This window comes from Denticeps clupeoides, chromosome 10, assembly GCF_900700375.1.
Source record: "Denticeps clupeoides chromosome 10, fDenClu1.1, whole genome shotgun sequence".
In the NCBI taxonomy this organism is placed as follows: domain Eukaryota; kingdom Metazoa; phylum Chordata; class Actinopteri; order Clupeiformes; family Denticipitidae; genus Denticeps; species Denticeps clupeoides.
The window spans coordinates 4,370,131-4,392,458 of record NC_041716.1 but is presented as its reverse complement, the minus strand read 5'-3'; the positions used below and the strand labels follow the sequence as shown (position 1 = coordinate 4,392,458).

The window sequence follows — 22,328 nt, the reverse complement described above, 5'->3', positions numbered from 1 at the left end:
TGCTACTGGCACAGCTGCCTTTTGTAAATAGAGGTTAGGCTAACAGTTAGCCTAATCTAGCCAATTACTGTTTTAGTCTTTATCCACATTGGTAACAAGCCATTCAAATCTAACGAAGCTCGTCTCCTAGTTCCACTCTTCATCAAAACTAGTGGTCAAGAACGTGGAAACCCAGGTGGGCTAACGTGGGCACCGCCAATGAAGACGGAGGCGGAGCCTCACCACCCATATCTTTGACATATTTGAACATTTTACGTTACTGTTATGAAAAGTGTCCAACACTGCTCATAAATACATTTTGTATATATAAAATGTGTATATTTTACATATTATAATAGTCAACTCATTGACAAATAAAGGTTCTACGTTAATTTGCATCTCTCACCTTCTGTAGGTGCATGTTCTTGGTCAGCTGCTCTTCCAGCATGTTCTGCAGTTTCTTATTCATCTCCCTCAGGTTCTCGTCGCCTGGCTTCACCAGGTCCCTGAGCACAGAACCCAGCCCTCCTCGGTCTGCCAAGGGCCCATGGGCCATCGCCCCGGCCCCAGAAACATCTGCAAATATTAAAGAACAAGAAGATTAAGCCATTGGAACTCGACAAAGGAGCCTCTACAAAAAGCAGCAATCAAACGCGGTCTGAGGGCGGCTTTCAAAAGGTCTTTTCATATGATCTTCAGACAGAACGCCCATGAATATGCATAGTCCAGCTTGTGGGGATATTAATCGCTTGTGGAGGACGGAGAAGGAGCAGCCTGTGCTGCGATGGAAAACCTGCTGCAGATCCATGAACTGGAGGCCCCGAGGCCCTCGGCAATTTACAGGCAACTCCAGTGCAATTATCTCCAGGTCGTACCAGAAACAGGCTGATCAAAACACATTTTTCGCCAAAGGAGTAGCTACATCTGTTACAAGGCGGCAACACACGGTTAAATTAAGAGCAATGCTGGAGCAGATACCGAGCACACACAGAGCAACGCCTTGTTTTAGCGCAGAATCAGAGGAAAGTGAATTAAAGACCGTGACCAATGACTGGCCAATGGTACGAAAGAGCCGAAGATTGCAAAGAGCAGAAGGCATTTTGGTGTCGGAAAAAAAGCCCACATTTCGAAACTAAACAGATGGCCGAACTGATGATTAACTGAGCACGCCTCGTACTTTGAAGTGAAATCATCTGGTACACATGGACACATTTACTAAAAGTTTTTAAAAATCATATTTTCTCAGCTAAAATGGAGAGAGGATGCCCTGCAGCAGAGGCATCTGAGGTGTTCTGCATGAACCAGTTGAGCATTGACTGAATTAAAATGGATGAAAATCAGAGAAGGGTATGTGCTACTATCAATCCACTGTTACAACAAGTACAACGATGAAGATTCAATAATCAGCTGAATTCAGGCGAACAGTTCTATGTGGCGTGACAGTTTGAATCCGGGATTTGGCTTTATGTGTGTGGAGTTCATGTTCATGTTCTCCCAGTGTTTGCATGGTTTCCTCCCGCAACCAAAAGGCATGTATATTAGGTGAACTGGCCACCGTAAATTGTCAGTATGGTGCGTTCGGGCAACGGTGGGCAGGTGCCATCTCTCGGCTTCAGAAGATGCAACTCGGATTAGGAATAGATGATTGTGCATAGAGAGCCACGACAATGCCGATTTCTTATTTTATGCTGCCACAGTAACACAAACAGAAATAATCGTACTTTAATTCCATAATCCTGTTCATGTTACCTGTTAGTGTTTTAATGTCCACTCCTCCTGTTGCTATACAGTGTCATATTCTCCACACTACTCTGCCACTTGATGTTCAAGATTTCAATTTAACATACAGTTTATGTATGTGCACACACACACACACACTTACACACATACAAACATACACATATATACCTACAATACTCACAGAAAGTTAATATTGATATTCACATGAGTGCTTTTCCTATTTGCTCTGAATTTTAGTTCCGTTTGATATTACTAATAATGTATGAGAAGAAACACCATTTTCATTAGTTAAATTTTTATTGGGCAGGCATCACCATCTGCTGCATTGTCCAGGTCACATGGTCTTGTGCCCACTGCAAACATTCACGGCTGTGTATCGGTGTCAGTGGAGTCACCTGCAACGTTTGTTTGGCATTCAGGCCAAAGCAGTAAATTGTGAATGTTTGTCTGGAGACCCTAGTACCCTCGCATGTCGTAAACGGGCCTGCAGCTGTGTGGCAGTGTGCATAGGTCCTTAGGTACTGGTCATCATTGCGGTCTGTCACTCGTGGGGCTCCCCTCCTGGGTCTGTAATGAACCCTGCCAGTAGTTCTGTGACTTGATGCAAGTCTGCTGATGACACTTTGAGACACACCAAGTTCACGAGCAACATCTGACCGCCCGCCACCGACCCGAAGGAACACCATGGCCAGGTGACGCTGCTCGTCCATTAAGTGACGTTGTGTGTTTGAATGATGAACTTGGAATGACTTACTGACAATACCAGCTTTTTATACCCACAGAATGTTGAAATTGATGCCATATTCAGAAAGGTTGTCTCTTGGTATTGGCTCCAATATAAGGAACACTGAGACACATTGAGACCATTATCACCCCAAGACAATTGCCTCCCTATCCCTAAAATGTCTGAAGTGAAACAAACTCCGTATGTATGACATCCACTAAGTCTCTCACAATATCCCAAACTTATTGTGAGTAGTGTGCGTGTGTGTGTGTGTGTGTGTGTGCATATCCTTGTTTTTGTTTTGGATTTCATTTTAAGCTTTATTACACTTTCTTGTTATACATTTATTATAGTTTTAACTATTTGGAAAAACTTACACTGCTCACACCCAGTAACCCTGTCCAACAGGAAGTGAGATAATCTAGATTGTTTAATTTTCTCATAGAAAGTTATTTGAAACAAGGACCCTACAACGTTTATCTAATTGAGTCCAAATTTTGCTTGAATGTAGAACACAGACTCGCAATGCTAAATTGCAAAGCCGTTACATATTTTTTGAAAATTCATAAATGACACTAAACATTGAGTAATCGAGATGAAACTTCACAGAAATATTCAGTCTCACACCCTTGTCATATTCATATATGAATTTTGACACCTTGGTATAGCACCACCAACAGGCATGAGAAGAGTACCACTTTGCCCTTCCTACTGCTGTGCTCGTACACCGCCCATCATAATAACATGAAATATGGTCAGTATGTTGTGAACAAGTTCCTTATGAAGGAATGAATACTGCATTTGGTAAAACCATTCTGCACACAGCCATTGTTTTGCAATAACATCAAAGGCCGCTGCACCATGTTTGTGAGGACCTGTTAATCACTGCTTGTGGTTATATTTATTCTTTTTATTTTAAATACATGCTGTGATATGAAACCCATAATAATAAAAATTACATACCCTCCCCAATAATTTAAATTTTTTATTTTTTTTATGGAGATCTGTCAGAGACATCTCTCACATCCAATAATGTACTCTGTGTGCCAGGGGACGTGCTAATGCGCTTTATGCCACTTTAATGTCGCACAACAATGTTTGTCCCAGAGTGTCCCAGTTAACATAACCCGCTGCAAATATCAACGTGGAAAATGCTCAGCTTAAAGACGAGACGTCCACAACGCTGCAGGCAGCCTCAATTCAGTATCAAGTGACAAGCTGCTGTTAATGGAGACATTAGCTCCGGCCCTGTAGGGACCATGCGACCTTTGGCTGTGCTGGCGCGTGGACCTCGAAGCGCTACACGGCATTTCTTTCACCCCCGAAGAATGACAGTCGACAACAGAAGTTTTCCCCCGTTTGCTTTTTGCGAAGAACACAGAACTTGTCAACTAGATGTGCGTTACTGGGAAGACGCTCATTTAATATGAATACAATATGCGTTAAGTGTAGCTTAAGAACGCCTTCATAGAACGCTGTGGCCCTTTTGGTGATAAATAATGGATTCTGCGTGAAAAGCTCAGATAAAGAAGGCACCGCAGCTCACCGCAGCAGCATGGAAAGCCTTTACCTGCCCCACGTATCGATCAAGCCCATTCATTCTCGTTTGCCGTATTCAGGGCCCCCAAATCCTCTAAGACACTTTGATAAATCCACAAAAGAAGATTTACAGCAGAGCGCCGGCTCCCTAATGGCCGGAAAATGTTTGAGGCTGGCGAAACGCCACCGTTTCCTGCTCCAGCCGAAACCGACCGGTTTGCTTTTTATTACATCCCGGCTCTAGCGGCACACACTGATCCGCTCTGGCCCCGCATAAAGAGCCCTGGCGTTACTGGCGCTCCTGCGCGCCTCACAGAAGTTAAATGGAACCATTGCCTGGGGGTCTTTCGGTCTTCTTTTTCCTCCCGAGTCCCGTCGCTCTCCTGCCTATTGTTATGCGTCATCCGCTGTCACGGATATCAAATCCAACAAGCGGTTTGACTTTGCGCTCACTGATAGAACATTTAATTTTTTTCCCTTTCTCCCTCAACGCCCCCAGACAACGTACGTGCTCGGCAGTTCTCCCGCTGCGATGCTCAGTGCTCCGCCAACCTGTCGTGGGCGTTCTAAACAGCTCAGCAGCACAGTTCCCGCCAATCAATTACCATACATATTAATGTCCTTTTATGCTCTAAATAAGCCTGCCGGCCACTTTATTAGGGACACACATCCTGTATCAAGCCCTGCAGGCAGGTTTGTGTTTAGAATCTTCTGTTATCAGTGGACTGATACCGGAATGCTAGATACGGTTTGGGTGGGAAACATCTACACCTGATCTCCCATAGGGGTAGGAAAAGAACTCGATATTGCAATATATTGTTGTGTTCTCTGTCGCAATAAACAAATTGCTACACTAACGGCCAATATCGATATTTTATTGCAACACAAAATTATTAATTTACCCGTTGTCAGTGTCACCGTCACTACCCAATATCTACCATTCTGTTTTCGGGGGGGGGGTCGCTGTTCGAGTAAATAGGGGTAAAGTGGCGCAAACACAAGTTAACTAACAACAACAGAGAAGCAGCACAGAGAATGGCAGAATTTCCCACTTGTGGGACTAATAAAGGTTTATCTTATCTTATCTTAAAAGACCCACCCGCTAGTTTCCACTCTAAAGTGTGGAGAGACTTCGGGTTTTACGAGACAGTGGACGGAAAGGCACTGGATGAAGACTGTGCAATCTGCAAGAACTGCTTTGCAAAGATAAAATATAACAGCAACACTACGACTCTGCAAGTTCCCCCTGTTCGATATCACGGTGATAATGAGGGCAAACCGAGTAAGTTACAGTAACTTACTACTGACGTCTCAGTATCATGGTTTACACATGTTAATTAATGTTCATGTATGTTTTTTAATGTTCATGCACTTTTATCTGTCTAGCTGTAGAGTGTTTACATTTAAGACCAGGAGGCAGTGAGTTATTATGCAAATACATATTTCCTTGCACAATGTTGGAAATATTGGCATTAATAAATGCATAAGATTTCCTTATTATTTCCTTATTCCTTGTTTTTCTTTTTCAGCCACATATATCGTAATATATCGATGAAATTTCTTCCAATACATTAATATCGTAGATATCGCAAATCGTGATATTATCATTATCGCGGGCCACATATCGCCACAGAGTTGAATCGTGAGTTACCTGTATCGTCCCACCACTAATCTCCCATGTAAAATACCATCTACTAGCCACTCTAGGCTCTATGATATAAAAAATGGAAAACGTGCTTTACAAATAAGGATTGCTGACTGACTTCTTGACATATTATAGCTGTCAAAATGTTAATTATGTTAAATATTCACGATGTTAAAGTAAATGAACGCCGTTGATGCAGCTAGTTTTCATTTTCTCTTTGCTCACACATGTTGCATATGGGTGTCTGCTTTGCACATGAATGGCAACCAATCGCAGTCTCCTCAATGGATTCAACATGGCAACATGGTTTTATGGCAACTGCGTTACACCCACAGAATAGATGATACTGGTTTGGGAGGCGGCTCGCTCGCTACCCAGCACTGAAGCGTTTTTGTATTTCTAGAGTAGATAGCGCCACACCTAAATCAGACACAGTGAGTGTTGCCATCTAGTCCGTGCATTAATAGTGTAGTAGGTGTACAGTCTGGGATCTAACGGTAAAAAGAAAAAAAAAACCTTGACACGTCTCTCTAAGGTAGATGCCGGGGTTTGTAATAAAGCGCCCAATCCGAGCCTTCCTGGCATCGGCGCGCATTCCATAAGGGCATGAAACCGAGTCACGACGCAGAGCGGGCGCCTAAGTGCAGGGTTGGGTTTCATCCCACACGAGCTGAGCGCATGACAATAAGCGGGGGGCTCCGGTCTGCGGCGGGAGAGCCTCACCCCAACTGACTCCAGCGGCTCTCGGCGAGGGTGGGGGCGTCGTCTACAAATATACTTCCCTGTTGACACATGACTGCGGCATGTACCCAGGCGCTCACATGAACTCCCTGGGTGCAGTGGTCTTGTCTCCTCTGCAGGCAAACATACACACACACACACACACACCAAGCGCTCTGCAAATATCTTGAGTCTATTTGCCCATCATGTTCGGGGAGTCGCCTGCTCAGTCGCCACTTGCCACACGACAGTTTTTAAGGGTTAACCTGCGAGCAACTGCAGTGCCGGTGTCCGGGATACATCATGTTGAGAGTCGGGAGTCGGCGGGACGGAGGTAGAACCGCAGGAGCGGCAGCGGCGAGAGCGCTAGCCAGCGCTAGCAGTCTAGCCGGGGCGTCTCGCGCGGGGGGCTGAGGCCCGGCAGAGTGCTGCATTATTGAGGCATGAGTGTTGGGTTCACTCAGGCATGGCTGCATCCTGAATCATTTACGTCCCTGCTAATGTCAGCCCGCATCCAGCAGCCTTCCCCCGGCCCGATTCCGTTCTCCCTCCGCCCCCTTCTCTGTGACTGTCTCCCGAAAAAGCCAATCAACAGCAGTGACATCCGTGTAGGACAGATACCGTCTTTTTTACTCACGTCTGGCTGCCGTGGGGGAACAGGAGTGCGCTGGTGGACGACACAAACCTCACTGGCTCCACCTACACGTCTACCAAGTGACTAATCTATATTGTGATTGGATCATTGTCCGGCAAACAGATGGACCAAAAGCATGCAATTTTTCCCTCATAAACTACACCCATCCGCTGTTAGACAGAAGGCTAATTATTATGACTCATTCAAGCCGTGCGTGGCCGGACAACCGCCGAAATGAAAGCCTTTCTAGCAGTTCATCGTGAAAAAGGCTGCATGCGGAACAACTTGGATGTCATGACAAAAGAAAAGCACGTCACACACACTCAGGAGAAGTTCAAATGCTGGTACATCTTGTATGAATGGTCCTGTCGTTCATATGAAACGTTGGCAAGGCTAAAGCCAAACGGAATCCAGGCACTTCAGTAAAAACCAGCTGACTGCTCAGCCTGCTCCACGTGTCCGTAAAAGAAGCCTAATATCCCTTTATCAACTAATCACCATTCACCTCACAACCACCTGGCTGGACAGTTCACTTCCTGTCCTCCCTCTCCACCAATAAATCAACCAAAGCACATCTGCCAGAAGGTGTGGTGCTAACACGTAAAGCTGGATTAATGCATCATACAGCCAGCGCTTTGCGTCAAATGCGCATTTAGATTTTAAATTTTGAAAAGACTATGTTGTGTCAAGTCGACTATTTCTAGTGCTGCACGATAAATCTAATCGCAATCGTAATCACGATGTCAGTCGATTACCTGAACGCAAAAAGCTGCGATTGAAATGATCAGTACATGGATTGGATTGGCAACATATCCAATCAATTCTCTCATTCTCTCAAAGTTTGCGAGCTGACTGAAATCTCACTTCAGTCGGATGTGACGTGTTTGGTCACATGACTTTCGATTCGGAGACATATGGTTAGACGCCGCAATGTCGCCGCCATATTGCGAGAGGCTCTGCTGTGGCGTGAAGCATATACATGTCTATGGAGAGAAGTGCATAAAAATGCCTCACTCTTGTGCTGCTTGGGGCTGTACAAACCGCTGTACGCTCCAAACCAGATCCCGGGGGATTACATTTCATAGGTAAGGCTGGACAATTGTTTTGAATATATTTGGCCATTATAAAATCCCATTTTATAAGTCTTAACCTTAGCTAAGCTAGGCTAAACTAGCGAAGCTATGCATTCCTGTTCTACATACATTTACAGCATTTATCAGACGCCCTTATCCAGAGCGACTTACAGTCAGTAGTTACAGGGACAGTCTCCCTGGAGCAAGTTAGGGTTAAGTGTCTTGCTCAGGGACACAATGGTAGTAAGCGGGATTTGAACCCGGGTCTTCTGGTTCATAGGCGAGTGTGTTACCCACTAGGCTACTACCACCCTGTGTTCAAGTCAGCCTCCAAACAACGTTTTGGCTAAACGTAGGCATTAACTATTTAGACTGTTCTTAGCTGTTTAGTTAACTCTTCTCAAACTTTGAAGGTTTCCTAAAGAAATTCACCTCAGTTTACAAATCTTAACCTTAGCTAAGCTAGCAAAGCTATGCATCCCTGTGTTCAAGTCAGACTCCAAACAACGTTTTGGTTAAACGTAAGAACTATAATACGGGATTTTATAATGGCCAAATATAATCAAAACAGTTGTTTAGCCTTACCAGGGTTTGTCGTTCGACAGTAATGTAAAAGAGTTTTTTGAGATTTATTTAATTTCGTAGAATATTGTATTTTGAAAGCACTGGGCATTTCAGGTTGTTATAAGTAGTTTGTATGTTTCACTTTGAAATTAAACATTTCACTATTAGTATGCGACTTTTCATTGATATACAAGCAAGTGTCCTTTATCATATCGCAAATCGCAATATGTCTTTTTCCCCAAATCGTGCAGCCCTAACTATTTCCTACACTACAAAAAAAATTAATATTTCCTCATTCCCACAAAGCACCGCCAAGACCCCATCTGTGTGTTATTAACACTGCTGTAAAGTTAATTTCCAATGGACACCCTGGGCGGAGTTAGGGGTTAGCTTCTGGGACTCAAGCCCAAATCTTTATTCGAAACAACTTCAGAGCGACGAGACAGCATGCAGAACAACTTGGGTGCAAACACAAAGACCAAGGACATCACAAGATGGTTCAAAAAAGGTACAGACCGTTACCGTGGGATACCTGTACTGGAGCTGTAATCGATGCGAGGCAATTGCATAAAAAGTTGGGCCCGACCTGAGGCAAATATAATCGCCCACCCTCAGTTTCACTTCCCGTTATCTATCTTGTAATAATTCAAACGCATCACATGACAACAGTGGCCGAGATTTGCCAATCAAATTTACAACATGCAAAACACTTTTACCAATCACGGAATCAAATTTACAAGCAGCGAATCATACGCAAAGCATAATATAGTTCGGACGTTTGTGTTTGCTGACCGCCCATTTATCTAGTGAGCTCGACCAGACCCGACCGGACCCCCCGAGTAAAATTATAGAAAAAAAAGAAAAGATTTACAACTCTAACCTGTACCATTGCACCCCTTCTTGTTTGTAGATTGTTGAAGGTACCTTGCACTTTTTTTGGCATGTTGCTCACATTTTTTCCAACATAAATTGCTCAATTTGCTGATAATGGACTAGAAACAGCAGTGAACACGTCACTGTTGGGAATGGGGAGGGTGTCAGCAGACGCATAGTTACAATAGTCTACAGTGGTTTCTGATTATCTAATAATGCGCAAAGCAATGCTGCGATCAATCAGCAAGGTGCCAATGTTCAATATTCTAGAGCTAGCACTGTGTTGCGAACGCATTACAATTCCGAAAGAGGAAACAGTAAAATGATTTAGTGTTATTCCTTTAAAACAATTTCCTGCATTGTGTCACGCTGCAGAGGAAATCAAATGCAAGTAAAACAGGAGGTACCACGCACTGGCCGGGGTTCCGTACAGTCGGTGCTTCTACATGCTTTTAGTGTCACGCCACGTGCTGATGTGAACGAAGCACATGCTGCGCTTGCAGGTTACCAGAAACAGGGCCAGGGATGCTGTGCATGTACGTATGTGCATCACTTTACACGTGGCACATCTGCAGCGGTGTTCTTAAGCCCGCGGCCAGCGTTATACATTAGCCCGGAGAAATGGAAGCGTCCACAGTCTGACAGCGGCGACCAGAGAAGAGACCTTCCAACTTACAGCACAATATTTACAATTAGCAGACAGCGGTGCTAATGGAATCTGGTCTGGCATTAAATGTTAACTCAGTCAGTCATGAAATTAAAACAGGCGGAGGGGCTCACACAGAAGAAAAAGCCCTCCCTCCTTCAGAAGGCAGGGGTGTAACCTGCTTTCTTTAATGAGCACTACTGTGTGAAATGGTGACCATAATATTATTGCGCTTCGCCGAGGCTGGTGCAAAAACAATGGGCTGGAGGTGTGGGTCCAGCAAACAATGTTTTAATACCACCTTCACGCTGGTATTTACGCACCAACAAATGGACTGCGTCCATTCAGAGACACATTTTTGACATCATAATGGAACCTTTTTAGAGGTGCGTTTTCACGTTCATTCATGAATCCTTCGGTTGCTATTTCCTCAAGAGCACTTTGGAAAGCAGAAATAAACAACAACAAAAAAAGCTAATATCTATCAAAAGAGCACTGTGCTGAATCAATTAATAAATTGGAATTTTATATAGTTTTTATTCAGGTTTTTAAAAAGGTTGTCAGAGCAGAACCTAATTTCACTTTGGAAGAAGTGTGAAGGTCGACCTTCTAGGATGCTTTTTGAAACCAATATCCAATCCTTTCTCCACAGCGAAATAAAGTGAAATAGAGACCAATAAAACAAGGAAGAAAATTCCTAAAATGGATATAAATCATCTAATGGCATAAATAAGAATCTCTACAGACGGATTAGAAATTAAACGTGCAACCTTCTTAAAACAGATCTTCCCTCCCTGTAAACCAGAGGAACACAACGTAATCAGGACATTAGTAAAGCTGAAATATTTATTTGGATGCTTTTCCAGATCTAAACTAAATGCCAGATGCTACACTGATAAAATGTCACAGCGAGTAATGAGCTTTAAAAGACAAACCTCATATTTCGCCAGATTCCGTGCGTCTGGGCACGGCTAATGTATTCCTTCTGATGCTCGCTCCAGCAGCGGGGTCTCTTTCAAGTGCTTTTCAGTGATCCGAGAGCTTCTGAAAGCCCCGGTCTCTGATGCGTGCTTTTCAGGACGCTCTTCAGATACTATACAGGGTCGCAAACGTGATATTATTGGGCCTGACAGACTGCATATTGTACACACATAGATGCACACGAGACAGTCCCGTCCAGTGCGGTGGCTGTTTGTACTCAGGAGCAGTGTTAGACGGGTTCAGCCGCAGAAACTGGGCCATTCAGAGGCAGGCCCCATCCGATTTTACTAGAAAGTCAGCTCTGTTTTTAAAAAATTCTGCTGAGTCCACAAACATCAGCAGGTACTTTTTCTGTCACCCCCACTATTACGAGCCACAGACTTTCGCCTAACGCCATGGCGTCATTTCAACACTATCATCAAGCTTTAAAGCGTTTCTTTTTTAAGACATGAACGCACACTACTATATATAACAGTTCATTCGATTTAAAACATTTATCCCCCGAACTGTTTTTTTAAAGCCAAGAAACAGCTTGAAATTACGTAAGGCCATACTATCAATAATGCATCAGCGCTTTCCTCATGCCACTTATTAAGCCAGCTCAGAAAAAAAGAAGTGACAGGAAGTAATGGGGCTGCCACGTGTCCATCATCGGTGCCGTTATTTACTGTTTAAGAGTGACGCCGGTGCAGAGAGAGAGAGAGAGAGAGAGAGAGAGAGCGAGTGAGAGAGAGAGAGAGGGAAAAGTGGAGGGTACGACAGAATGCACACTAAAGCAGCACCAACACAAGCAGAACTGGGTCTTATTTCATTCATTTATTTATTTATTTAAAGACAAACTCATAAAATGTTGAACAGGGCCTGCAGCCCACATGTATTAAATTTTTTTTTTTTGCGAAGCTAGTGCCGCATAAAAATAGCCCCGTTATAAATAGACATGGCGAAACATTTTAAAGGGGCTCCTACAAGTGAAGTAAGTTCAGATGTAATAATAACAGAGTGGAAGGCGAAATTAACATATTTTATCCAAATGTTCAGCGCAGATGTGAAGCACCCTGCTCCTTAAGGGCTGAAGCCTGTCTGATGGATTCCAAGCCCACTTACTAGCTCCGTGTCCCCGAGCAAGACTCCTAACCCTGGTACCACTGCCATGAGACAAAATCCGTAATAAGTGACTGGATAAGGGCAAGAATTAAACGTAAAAGGGGCCGCAGGTACTGGCATCAATTTGCCTCGTTTTCCTCGATTTACTTTGCTTTTATTGCACGCTTTTGTTCATTTGCACGAATGTGACACTTGTATGTCTGTACGGGAAAGTGTCTCGCAGAGCGGGGAGACAGACTCTGCTTGTTCTGACGCTCAGCTGTCACCGTCGCCCCGAATAAAAGAGCGCCGGCAGTGAAGCAGAGCGCTGACAGAAACCTTTCTTTTTTTTTTTTAAAGAACAAAAGACGACCACACGGGACACCGCCGCCATACCTCTCCTGCTGTCCATGACGTAGGTCTCGATGATGGCGCTCTTCTTGCAGATGTCATCGGCCATTGAAGAGCAGCTCACCTCTAAGTGTTTCACCTTGGCAAACGACAAAGCAGCAATCAGACAGAGAAGCACACGCCCCCCCCACCCCACGGGCTCCAGACACAATACGTCCATTCAATGCACACATTGCATACAGGTGCCATTTCTGTCCCTTAACCATACAGAGAGGGCTTTTGTTCATGATTTAGATCAACAAAAATCTTTTGTACTTAGGAAAAGGCTGCTGAATGCATTACTGTTATTATATAAGTTCTAACATTAAAAATGCATCGCATTAACTTATTAGTTCCGCTTTCACTCGTTAAGTGACAGCCCTGCCTCTGACAAAGAGATCTTAAAAAACCAGGATGACTCAGCAAATGAACTTTATCACTGATTGTTATTCCTTGACTCGTTGTGCAGTTTCCGCTCTTAGACAGAAGGAAGTGTCAGCATCAGCCCGCATCTTGCCATGTTGCATCGCGAGGCTCCTAAATGCAGCTAAAAGCACATCATGGGCTTTTACGGTCAGAGCAAAAGGGTGGCACCTTCTCCTCCAGCATCCACTTCTCCTGCTGAACCTCGGCCAGCCTCTGGAAGAGCTCGCTGACTTCATCGTCCGACAGCTCGGCCGGCCGCTGCGACTGGGGGCTGCTGGTGTTGGACTGAGAGAGAACGAGAAAAAGAGGGCAAAGTGACGGCTGCTTGTGTTTGTGTCGTCGTCTCCAGCAGCTCTGGCAGTCTGGAAATGTATCTCCGCCCCTCAGACGGAGCATTAAGGCAAGGATAAAGAGTATTTCCTCTCCTCTCCTACAACGCTCCCCGATTTCTGCTCAAATTATTCAAATCTGTGAAAATCTGCCTGCTTAAGAAAGTTTGCGAAATGCTGAAGGATGCAGCGTGAAGACTCGACACATGGGGAAGGGACTGCCGAGCGATCTTCTCAGCATCTGAGTCATGGGTTTCGGAAGGTTTTCTGCCCACACCTCACTCTGCCACCAGTAATACCATCCACTGACGCCGGCGCGCACGACGCCACAGACCCCGTCTGCAAAACCTACAGACGTCTAGTTGGGGAAAGAAAAAAAAAAAATGTCCTAACTTACTAACTACACAGAACAACGATTTCACAGTTTGCATGTGTTGTAGTGCTAATTGCAAAATGGAAAAATGGGCTTTGTTGCCATGGCAACGTAACGAGAGGCAGGATGGCTGCGGCTCGGGCTGGTGCGTGTGGCGGTTCTGTTCTCTGGAACCGTGACTCGGCCTCATTACGGGCCCGGTTGCGAGTGAGTGTGCGGGTCTGCAGGTCACTCTGCACAGTCAAAGAATGAAAGGCCGCCGCTCAAGTGGAGCGGACATCAGCGCCTTCCTCGACTCGTCCTAAATTCAGGAGCAATCAATTGAATCAAATTACCACTAATGCCATGGGTGGGGTCTGCCGCCTCCCAGCAAGTCGATTCTTAGCGGAGTAATTAAAGCGCCCTATTTTACCTTTAATCTCTTAATATTTAATGCTGAATAATATCGGCGAGTGTAAAAACGGAAAAAAAACCCAAGACTGTTTCTTTGAAGGTTGGCATTACACAAACAAGTAGCCGGGATATTTATTCAAAGGCTCCTCTATTAATAGAAACCACACTATCCGGGGGCTATTTATAACATTTGAGCTGCATTGAAGAGAGCATGTGATATCCCCGCACTGTGCTGGGAGAAGCGGTTGTCCGTGGCAACAGTGCGGCGGGTTGGCGGTACCTTGTTGGCGCTGGGGGCAGAAGCCCCCTCCTTCATGGTTTCACGGTAACTGAAGGAGGAGACGCTGCTGCTGTCGCCGGTCTGTTGAGTGCGGCTGGGAGAGCTGATCTCCGAGAGGACGAGTTCCTCCAGACCTGAGATACACACACACACACGCACATACGTACAACATGAAGTCATAGAACCGGGCGGAGTCAGCGGTTGCATGAAAAAAAATAACAACAACAACAACAAAACATTTTTATAGTAAGAATATACTCTCAATTCACAATATTCATGCTTTTAGGGAAAGTGATTGTGGCCCCTAGTGGAGGAGATTTGAACCTGCAACTTTCTGAGTATGGGTCCGCTTCCTTAAAGTGAAAGTGAAGTGGTTGTCATTGTGATACACAGCAGTACAGCACACGGTGCACACAGTGAAATCTGTCCTCTGCATTTAACCCATCACAACTGCCCCAAATGCAGAAGCACATGGAGAGCTGCGACCTGTCACACTGCACCACAGACTGGCCAGTAGCTACTTCAGCCTCACTGTTGACCAGATTCTTCACACAGCGGCAGAGGCGTTGCAGTCGGATGCTGCTGCTGTTTGTAAGATTGGGTTATGTCTTCTATATCTCCACCCATAAATATCCAATCAGCAGTTCACCTGAGGTCAACCAAAAACTACCTCTGAGCTCGAAGAGAGACCTACAGGGTAGGAGGTTCTGAGTCATTATTTCTTTGTAAAACACTGCAGCATAGCACACGGTGACACTTTGAAATGTGTCCTCCGCTTTTAACTCATCACCCTTAGTGAGCAGTGGGCGGCCATGAAAGGCGCAGGGGAGCAGTGTGTGGGGATGGTACCTTGATCAAGGGGACCTCATCGGCACCTTGGTGGTTACGAGCCCACTTCCTTACCCGCCAGGCCACCACTGCCCCAACATATATACTGTCTGTATTTAAATGAAAAGCGGCGAGTCTGGTGAACGTTTCACAAAAGAGCCGGTCTTCCGGCTTTTAGAGCTCCGCAAAACACTGGCACGCAGCAACAGTGGGACAGGAAACGCAGCGTACACAACTTCGGACAGAACAAGGGGGGCGGGCGGGGTGCACTGACTTCTTCAGACCCTGCCGGGCAGATAACCGGGCAGGACAAAGATAAAGCTGCCTACTTTAAAATGTCTGATTCTAAACTTTCTGTAGAGCAGCCATTAAACATTTAAAGGCGCCTGAATTATGGATGGGCCAGAAGAGGACTGCCCTGGCATCGCCAACAATCTACAGAGAGCAAATGTGCCCTGCGCCACGCTCTGTGGCACATTTTTAGAGGGGGCCACCATGAAATATTCAGGGCCCGGTATCTCATAGTGATGTTCTGGGGGTCCCCATAGGAGCCCGTTTTTTTTTTTTTTTAAAGGCCACTCACTACTGAAGTTTCTCACAAGTTGGAGGTGGAGTCACTGGATGCATTTCAATTCACTGGAATTTTATTAGTGCATTTTCAACACAGTGGTAGAGCTGAAGGAGAAACTGTTCCCACAACATAATCACAATAATAGTCTGTATTTCTGTATTTTGTCCCCCAATATCCATAAAAACACAAAGCTGTTAGATTAAAAATAAATAAAAACACATTAACTAATCCCACATGAATTCATGAATTTGAACCAGGTAGTTGGTGTTCAAAAACATGGTAAATTCTGGACTATAGAGCACTGATAAAAATCAGGTCTTATGGTTATTATTTCTAATCGAGACCAAGAAAAAAGTAGAGAACAGCTGAATTTCCCTTTGAAATCTCTCTTAGTGGTAACTATCGAATTATGGTTGTTCATTGTTTTCAATAACTTAAATTTTCCAACCACAAACAGACATTTAGAAAATCAGATAAAAAAAATGGAACATTTTAAAATGATTTTCTTTTTTTTCCTTTTTTTGTTCAGAAAAATACAGAAAATGTATATAAATTTGACTACATTAAGTGCCATGTAGTACACCTCTTGACACAGAGCACAATGGAGGAAATACTGGAGTCCAGACACATTTCTGATCTTGAAATACTGAATGAATGTTAAAATATTTGAACTTTGTGCTGCATGGTTACACAGACCAGCTAAGATTGAGTAGAATTGAAACTTTTTTCCCCACAAGGGAGAACCAAGGCGAGCTGAGGTGGTACGAAAAGAGACTACTCATTCGTCAAACAGAATCCTTGAGTGGGTAGGCCAGTACTTTAAAATGTTCAACGTGTATGGGTTTTTTTGTTTAAAACATTCCAAATAAATAACCACATCACGAAAGGACATAACACGCACTCAGCCATGTTGACAGTAAGCCCCCCTCGGTCCTTGTCATCTACAACTGCCACCATTACATCTTCGAGCTGGTACCACGCAGCAGAAAAAGGATCGCTAATCCATGACTGATAACTGAGCCAATCACTAAAGACAAGGCATCTTAAGGCACCCTTCATGTGGAGGCGGCCAGGCATGCCTGCTCAAAATGAGTGTGCCGACTGGACATGCAAATTAGGTTGACACAACTCCGCTCTGCACAGGCATAACCGCCAGTGGGAAAATTGCCACCTGTCGGATATGAATTTGCAAGCAAGAAAGCTGCATTAAACAAGTCTATCCTGACATAAAAGCAATATAAAAACCCTATAAATATTACAATATATTGTCCACGAAAAATGATTTCGATCTTACAGAGGGCTGAACATTAATCTAATGCACCCTCCCAGTGGCAGGTAAAAAGCTAAATACCGAGTACCACTTACACAAATCAACCATTCATAAGGTAATTTCACAAAATTGGCATGCTGAGAAGTCAAGTGGAAATCAAATGACAATCACGGCCCCAACTCACGACTGGTGCAGTGGTACGTGGTGGGATAAATGCAGTGTTGGGAAGGTGAAGGCGGAGAGTTTCCACCCTGCCTGTAATTTTCAATAAACACCGAAAATTGCTGCACGATGGATGGAGACGTGCGGCGTGTTCAGCTAATTTTCCAAATCACTGGCTTTGCAGCAAAAACAAAAAATGTTTAATTTCACTACGACAAAAAGAACAATTAATATGCTCTTCAGAAGCGGATTACGCTCAGTAAGGGCTACAAACTGAGCGTTTTAAGAGGCCTTCATCAGAAGTCAAAGGAAATCAGGGTCCAATTAAACGAAGATTAAAGTATCAATCATGAAAAATGCTTTCTAAAATCTGCCGCCCATCACAGAAATGTTTACATCACTGACTAATCTCACAAATCCTTTCAGCATGTCAGTTTTGTTGATAAAATGATATCACGGTCAGTTCAGACGTGGCATTTTGACAGCCTGAGAGGAATTCTGGGAGTGACAATATCAGAGAGTGTCATCACTCTGACACATATCATTAAACAGACATGTGTCAGATATGAACTATTCCATCAGGGAAGACACATCTAAATTTAAATCGCAGTAAGATGGAAGAGATGGAGCTGTCATGATTAAATATCACAATCAAAGGGGCCTGTTTTTTGTCCTGCTATAACATATAAACACAGTGCATGTGGATTGTTCATTAATGTCACATCAAGTCTGTCTTCAGGATTTACAGAAAACAGATAAAACACTCAGCGACCACTTGCATCTTGGACTTACTACGTTCATTTTTTTTTGTGTAAAGTTTTTTGACATTTTTATAAACAAAAAAATGAAAAAGGGAGGAGCCTGTGGGCATGACTGACAGTTCTAACATATTCTACATCCTCACGTGTAAGTGGACGTCAAAAAAAAAAATTGCTGATTTAGACATCTGGAGGCCACGCCCACTACCATCAGCAACATCCAGATGATCAGAGCATTCATGAAGTCATCAAGACATCAGTGAACATGCCCCACATCTTGTAGCTCTGCAAAAATATCCCCCAAGGTCATTTTATCGACAAATTTGCCAAAATGTTTCAAAATCTTGGAAAAAGTTTAGCAATTTGGGCATAATTGTTCGGCAAAGTTGATGTAAAATCAATCTATCCTTCTGCAGACTCTATAACAGCACATTAGTGTCACAAGGTACCACGTCTGAGGCTGCTGGTCTCTCTGAGAAGAACAATGAGAAATGCTGGATTTTATAAGCGATTCAGCACAATGGAAAATTCTTTACAGCTAATCCCATGGCCCAAAGGCAACGTAGCAGCCCCTGTGTCTCAAGGAACTGAAGATTTGTAGGCAAAGACAATTACAGGAAGCACAGGCCTATTACTACTGTTGTCCAGCTCACCTAATTTGTAGCTGTCTGCACAGTGGAGTAGACAGTTTTCAACTGCTGTCTTATTCATGCGTCCCCCCCGCATCTTCACTTACCTGCTCTAAATCTTTCATGCCGGTGTGATGTAACAAGGCCTGAGCGTCCTATCAGCACTCAGGCCATCGGGAGGAAAACTGCGGCCAAAACTCACCCCACGGCCCATAAGCCTCTCAGCTTGCGGCCTTGCAGAGAAGGGGGCAAGACACATTTGAGACTGTCGTCTCACCTGTCCGGGTCTTAGTGTTGGTCAGGATCTCCTGCAGCCTCTCCTGGAGTTTATCCGCCCGCTTCCGCTCCAGCTGGAGCTGCCGCTTCAGGTCTTTCAGCTGCGCGGCGGTGGACAGAAGAGAGATGTGAAGTTAGGAGAGAAAGGCTGAAAGCGTCTATCAGATTACAAGTCACTGGGCAGTTAAGAGGTGAGGCCCATATCCTCCGCTTGGCCAGAATGTAATGAGGTGAAACAGAACTTCTCTTACCTCCAGTTACACCGAGGCTAATACTTATACTGTTAAGGCCTATTTGTGTTTCTCCATTAAACATGTTGCCTGGCAAACACCCTGGCCACTTTATTAGGGACATACGCTAATACCACGAAGCTACACCTTATGACCATTTCTGACCACAGGATGGTTGCCTGCAAACTACTTTAAACTTCCACTGCAACTTGAGTGTTCATTCGTCACAAATTGAAGAATATGACCGTTCCTGAATGGGGCATTGGATAGGGCACCTTATGATGTGTGTGCCTAATAAAACGGCCAGGTAGCCCCACGCTGGGTATCTGTAAACCCTGGCCTATGATTAACAGCATGTGACCAGGAAGTCCACAGATTAATGAGCGACCGACGGCGTCGGGAGGCCAGAACCCCGCCCCTGCACGTCCATCATGAGTGAATCTGCTTTGTTGGAATGGAAAGGTGCCGCTGACTTATGCCCCTCTCCTCCTCTCTCTGTGGTCCGCAAGGGGACGACTCCACTTACCGCAGAGCTTCCCTTCTTCTCCAGGATCCTCTGTCCATCCACCGTGTCTTTAATCTCCTGCACAGAGACGGAGCCAAGAAGAAAAAGGGGGGCTGCTCTTAATAGCGGCTAATGAACAACGAAGATGGGGATCTGTTTACTGCACTCTAAATGTTAGGTCCCCAAGGACTCGGTTCTACTGGCAGCAACAAATATGTCCGACTGGACGCTTCGAGTCAAATTTAGACCGCCCCCATTATAAAATGAATTTTTCCCAATCTCTCCTTCTCACAACATAATTCCCATTCAGTACAGAGCCTTCGTGCCGCATCGCTTTTTTAAGAAATCGAGCAGTGTCTTCCAAACAGTCACAACCCAAACGCAACCTACATTTTAACCGAACAAATTCTGTGACATGCAGTACCTGCTTTAGTTTGCCAATGGTCGCTTCGTTCCCATCCCGCTCTTTCTCCACCTCCGCAAGCCGCTGCTTACCAGCCTCCACCTCACCGGCTTTCCCCTAAACGAAGGCGCATCGGTTACAGGCGCCCACCTCCACCTTTTTCATTTCACACAGCCGGGGGGGCTGGAAGTGCTCACAAGGAGATATCGGAATTACAAATGACCGCTGTCCGTTATGCTGTGTGGTAATTACTCCCATTGTAATGCACCCTGAAGGGTCCAAGCGAAAGCCTAACTTCATCTTATATATGTACGTATGTACCACTAAGCTGAAGCTGAAATTTATATCGAAATTTTACACACGCTGAAAATAATTTTATGCATGAACAAATACTGCAGATTGAAAGACATATTGAATAAAGATTAGGATTTGTGTAGCACCAAAATGTAGTAAAATGAAATTTGCATGAGTGACAGCTGTAACACTGTGTGTGTGTGTGTGTGTGTGTACACATTTATCACCTCCAGCTGAACAGCGTGCTCTTTTTCCAGCTTCCCAATCTCCTCCTGGTGTTCCAGAAGGTTCTTTTCCATGGTCTCCTGCACCGAAAGTGGGGAAGAAAAGGTTTTGGTTTACTAAAGCACCACACCCTAATGGTGCAGCGTGGCTCCATTAATGTTCTCCGCTGTTAATCTTATCGGGTTTATTACAGTAAACATGGCTGCTATAAAAATACTTGTTTTCCTGTTGCCATGGAAAACTTAAAGCAACTGTATGCAATTGAAAAACTAATTGGGCGATGGAAAAAAAAACAACAACACTGACATCCAGTGGTCAGAAATATAATGAATGAATTTTCTAATTAGTGCATTCACTGCTGAGTATTTTCATTTCAAACCTATTTGAAGGACTCGACCCTACTGTAGCTGGGTTCTGTTTTATTGAAAAATACAGTGATATCATTCGACTGCTGTGTTATTTGACATTTAATACTAAATCTGCCCGTTTTACATGTTTGTCTTGTCCCGTCTGTATCTCCTGAATATACTTTGAAGAATCTTATCTGACTTTGTCCCTATCTAGTGTACAGAGATTTTTATAGTTTTTATAGGTATAAGTTTAGTTTAAAATTTGTGCAATATTCCTAAATTCATATGTATGTGCAATCATATTATATTTTTATAAATGCACATTGGTGGGTCAATGTGAAACAGCATTTCAAGACACTATATACTGCGTATACTGTTGTATTGACAATAAACTTCTCTTATTTGGTGTTTATATAACCATATTTACTAGGAGAATCAGGATCACACTCGGTCCTATTTTGTTCAAAGCCCATGGAGCATTACGCTGCAGAGGTGGAACACCTTTTTTGTGTCCCATGATCCTGGCCATGAAAAAAGCTGCATACTCATTAAGATGAGAACCCATTAACTTTTAATAACTCATCATGCATCTTTTTCTGTCATAGCATCCCTGAATGAAAACAGTCATTTTGCAATTGTATTTAACCTGCATTTAGAAAAATGACCATCAGCGAAACAGAAATGCAACTACTTTTAGTTTTGTAGCTACGTTACCTCGGCCTCCTTCAGTCTGCGCTCGAACCAGCCCTTGGTTCCCTCCATGGACTGGACCTGGGCCTGCAGCTCCTCCACGCTGTGCTGAAGACCCTCCAACTCTCTGGTCCGTGCCTGGATTATGCACATAAACACAAGCAAAGCCACATTCTGTTACTCCTGTTCCCCCCCCCTAAAGAAACACCACTGCAGAGCAGCAAGCCGGAGCATCTGCCTGAGAGCGCCATCAGGACAACCCAATTATCGCAGCGCACCAAGGCATGACAGCGCAGCAACTAATGCTTCAAACAACAACAACACGGCCGGTCTGGGTCGCCTCCCGGCTCAGCGCTCAATTAGCCTGAATGATCATCGCTACAGACCCGCGCCAGGGCAAATTCTGCACTGAAGGGTGTTTAAGGCTCCTAACGAGATCTGGCAGGGTTCGAGCTTCCGTTTTTGACTCCAGCGCCTACACTTTGCCCACTAATCCACTCCTCGTACTTGAAGTGTGCCGTGCCCTGTTTGCCAGCGTTGGAAATGAAAATTTTACCAGTCGCGCTTTGCTGTCTGTTTTAAAAAAAACAAAAAACAATAGAATCTCATAGAAACTCGCCATTGTCAGCTCCTTTCCACCAACGTTCATCCTCCTGAGGAGGCTTGCTGATTCCTACCACCCGCTCTGCAGCAAACAATGTGGCTGCCCGTAGTGACTTGTACACTGCTGATGGTATTAACATTT

General features: G+C 44.4%; 1 protein-coding gene across 2 annotated transcripts in view; it reads right to left on the bottom strand.

Moving 5' to 3' along the window:
- Window positions 1-22,328, bottom strand: part of gripap1 (GRIP1 associated protein 1) — a 42,543-nt gene that overhangs the window by 5,499 nt on the left and 14,716 nt on the right. For both annotated transcript variants that reach the window (XM_028992954.1, XM_028992952.1), the window contains 9 exons: window positions 21,608-21,721; window positions 20,546-20,623; window positions 20,046-20,141; window positions 19,643-19,699; window positions 18,888-18,987; window positions 14,393-14,526; window positions 13,186-13,302; window positions 12,598-12,691; window positions 386-555 (listed from right to left, as the gene is read on the bottom strand). In XM_028992954.1, coding sequence (XP_028848787.1) covers window positions 386-555; window positions 12,598-12,691; window positions 13,186-13,302; window positions 14,393-14,526; window positions 18,888-18,987; window positions 19,643-19,699; window positions 20,046-20,141; window positions 20,546-20,623; window positions 21,608-21,721 — 960 coding nt within the window. The remainder of the gene's footprint in view (window positions 1-385; window positions 556-12,597; window positions 12,692-13,185; window positions 13,303-14,392; window positions 14,527-18,887; window positions 18,988-19,642; window positions 19,700-20,045; window positions 20,142-20,545; window positions 20,624-21,607; window positions 21,722-22,328) is intronic.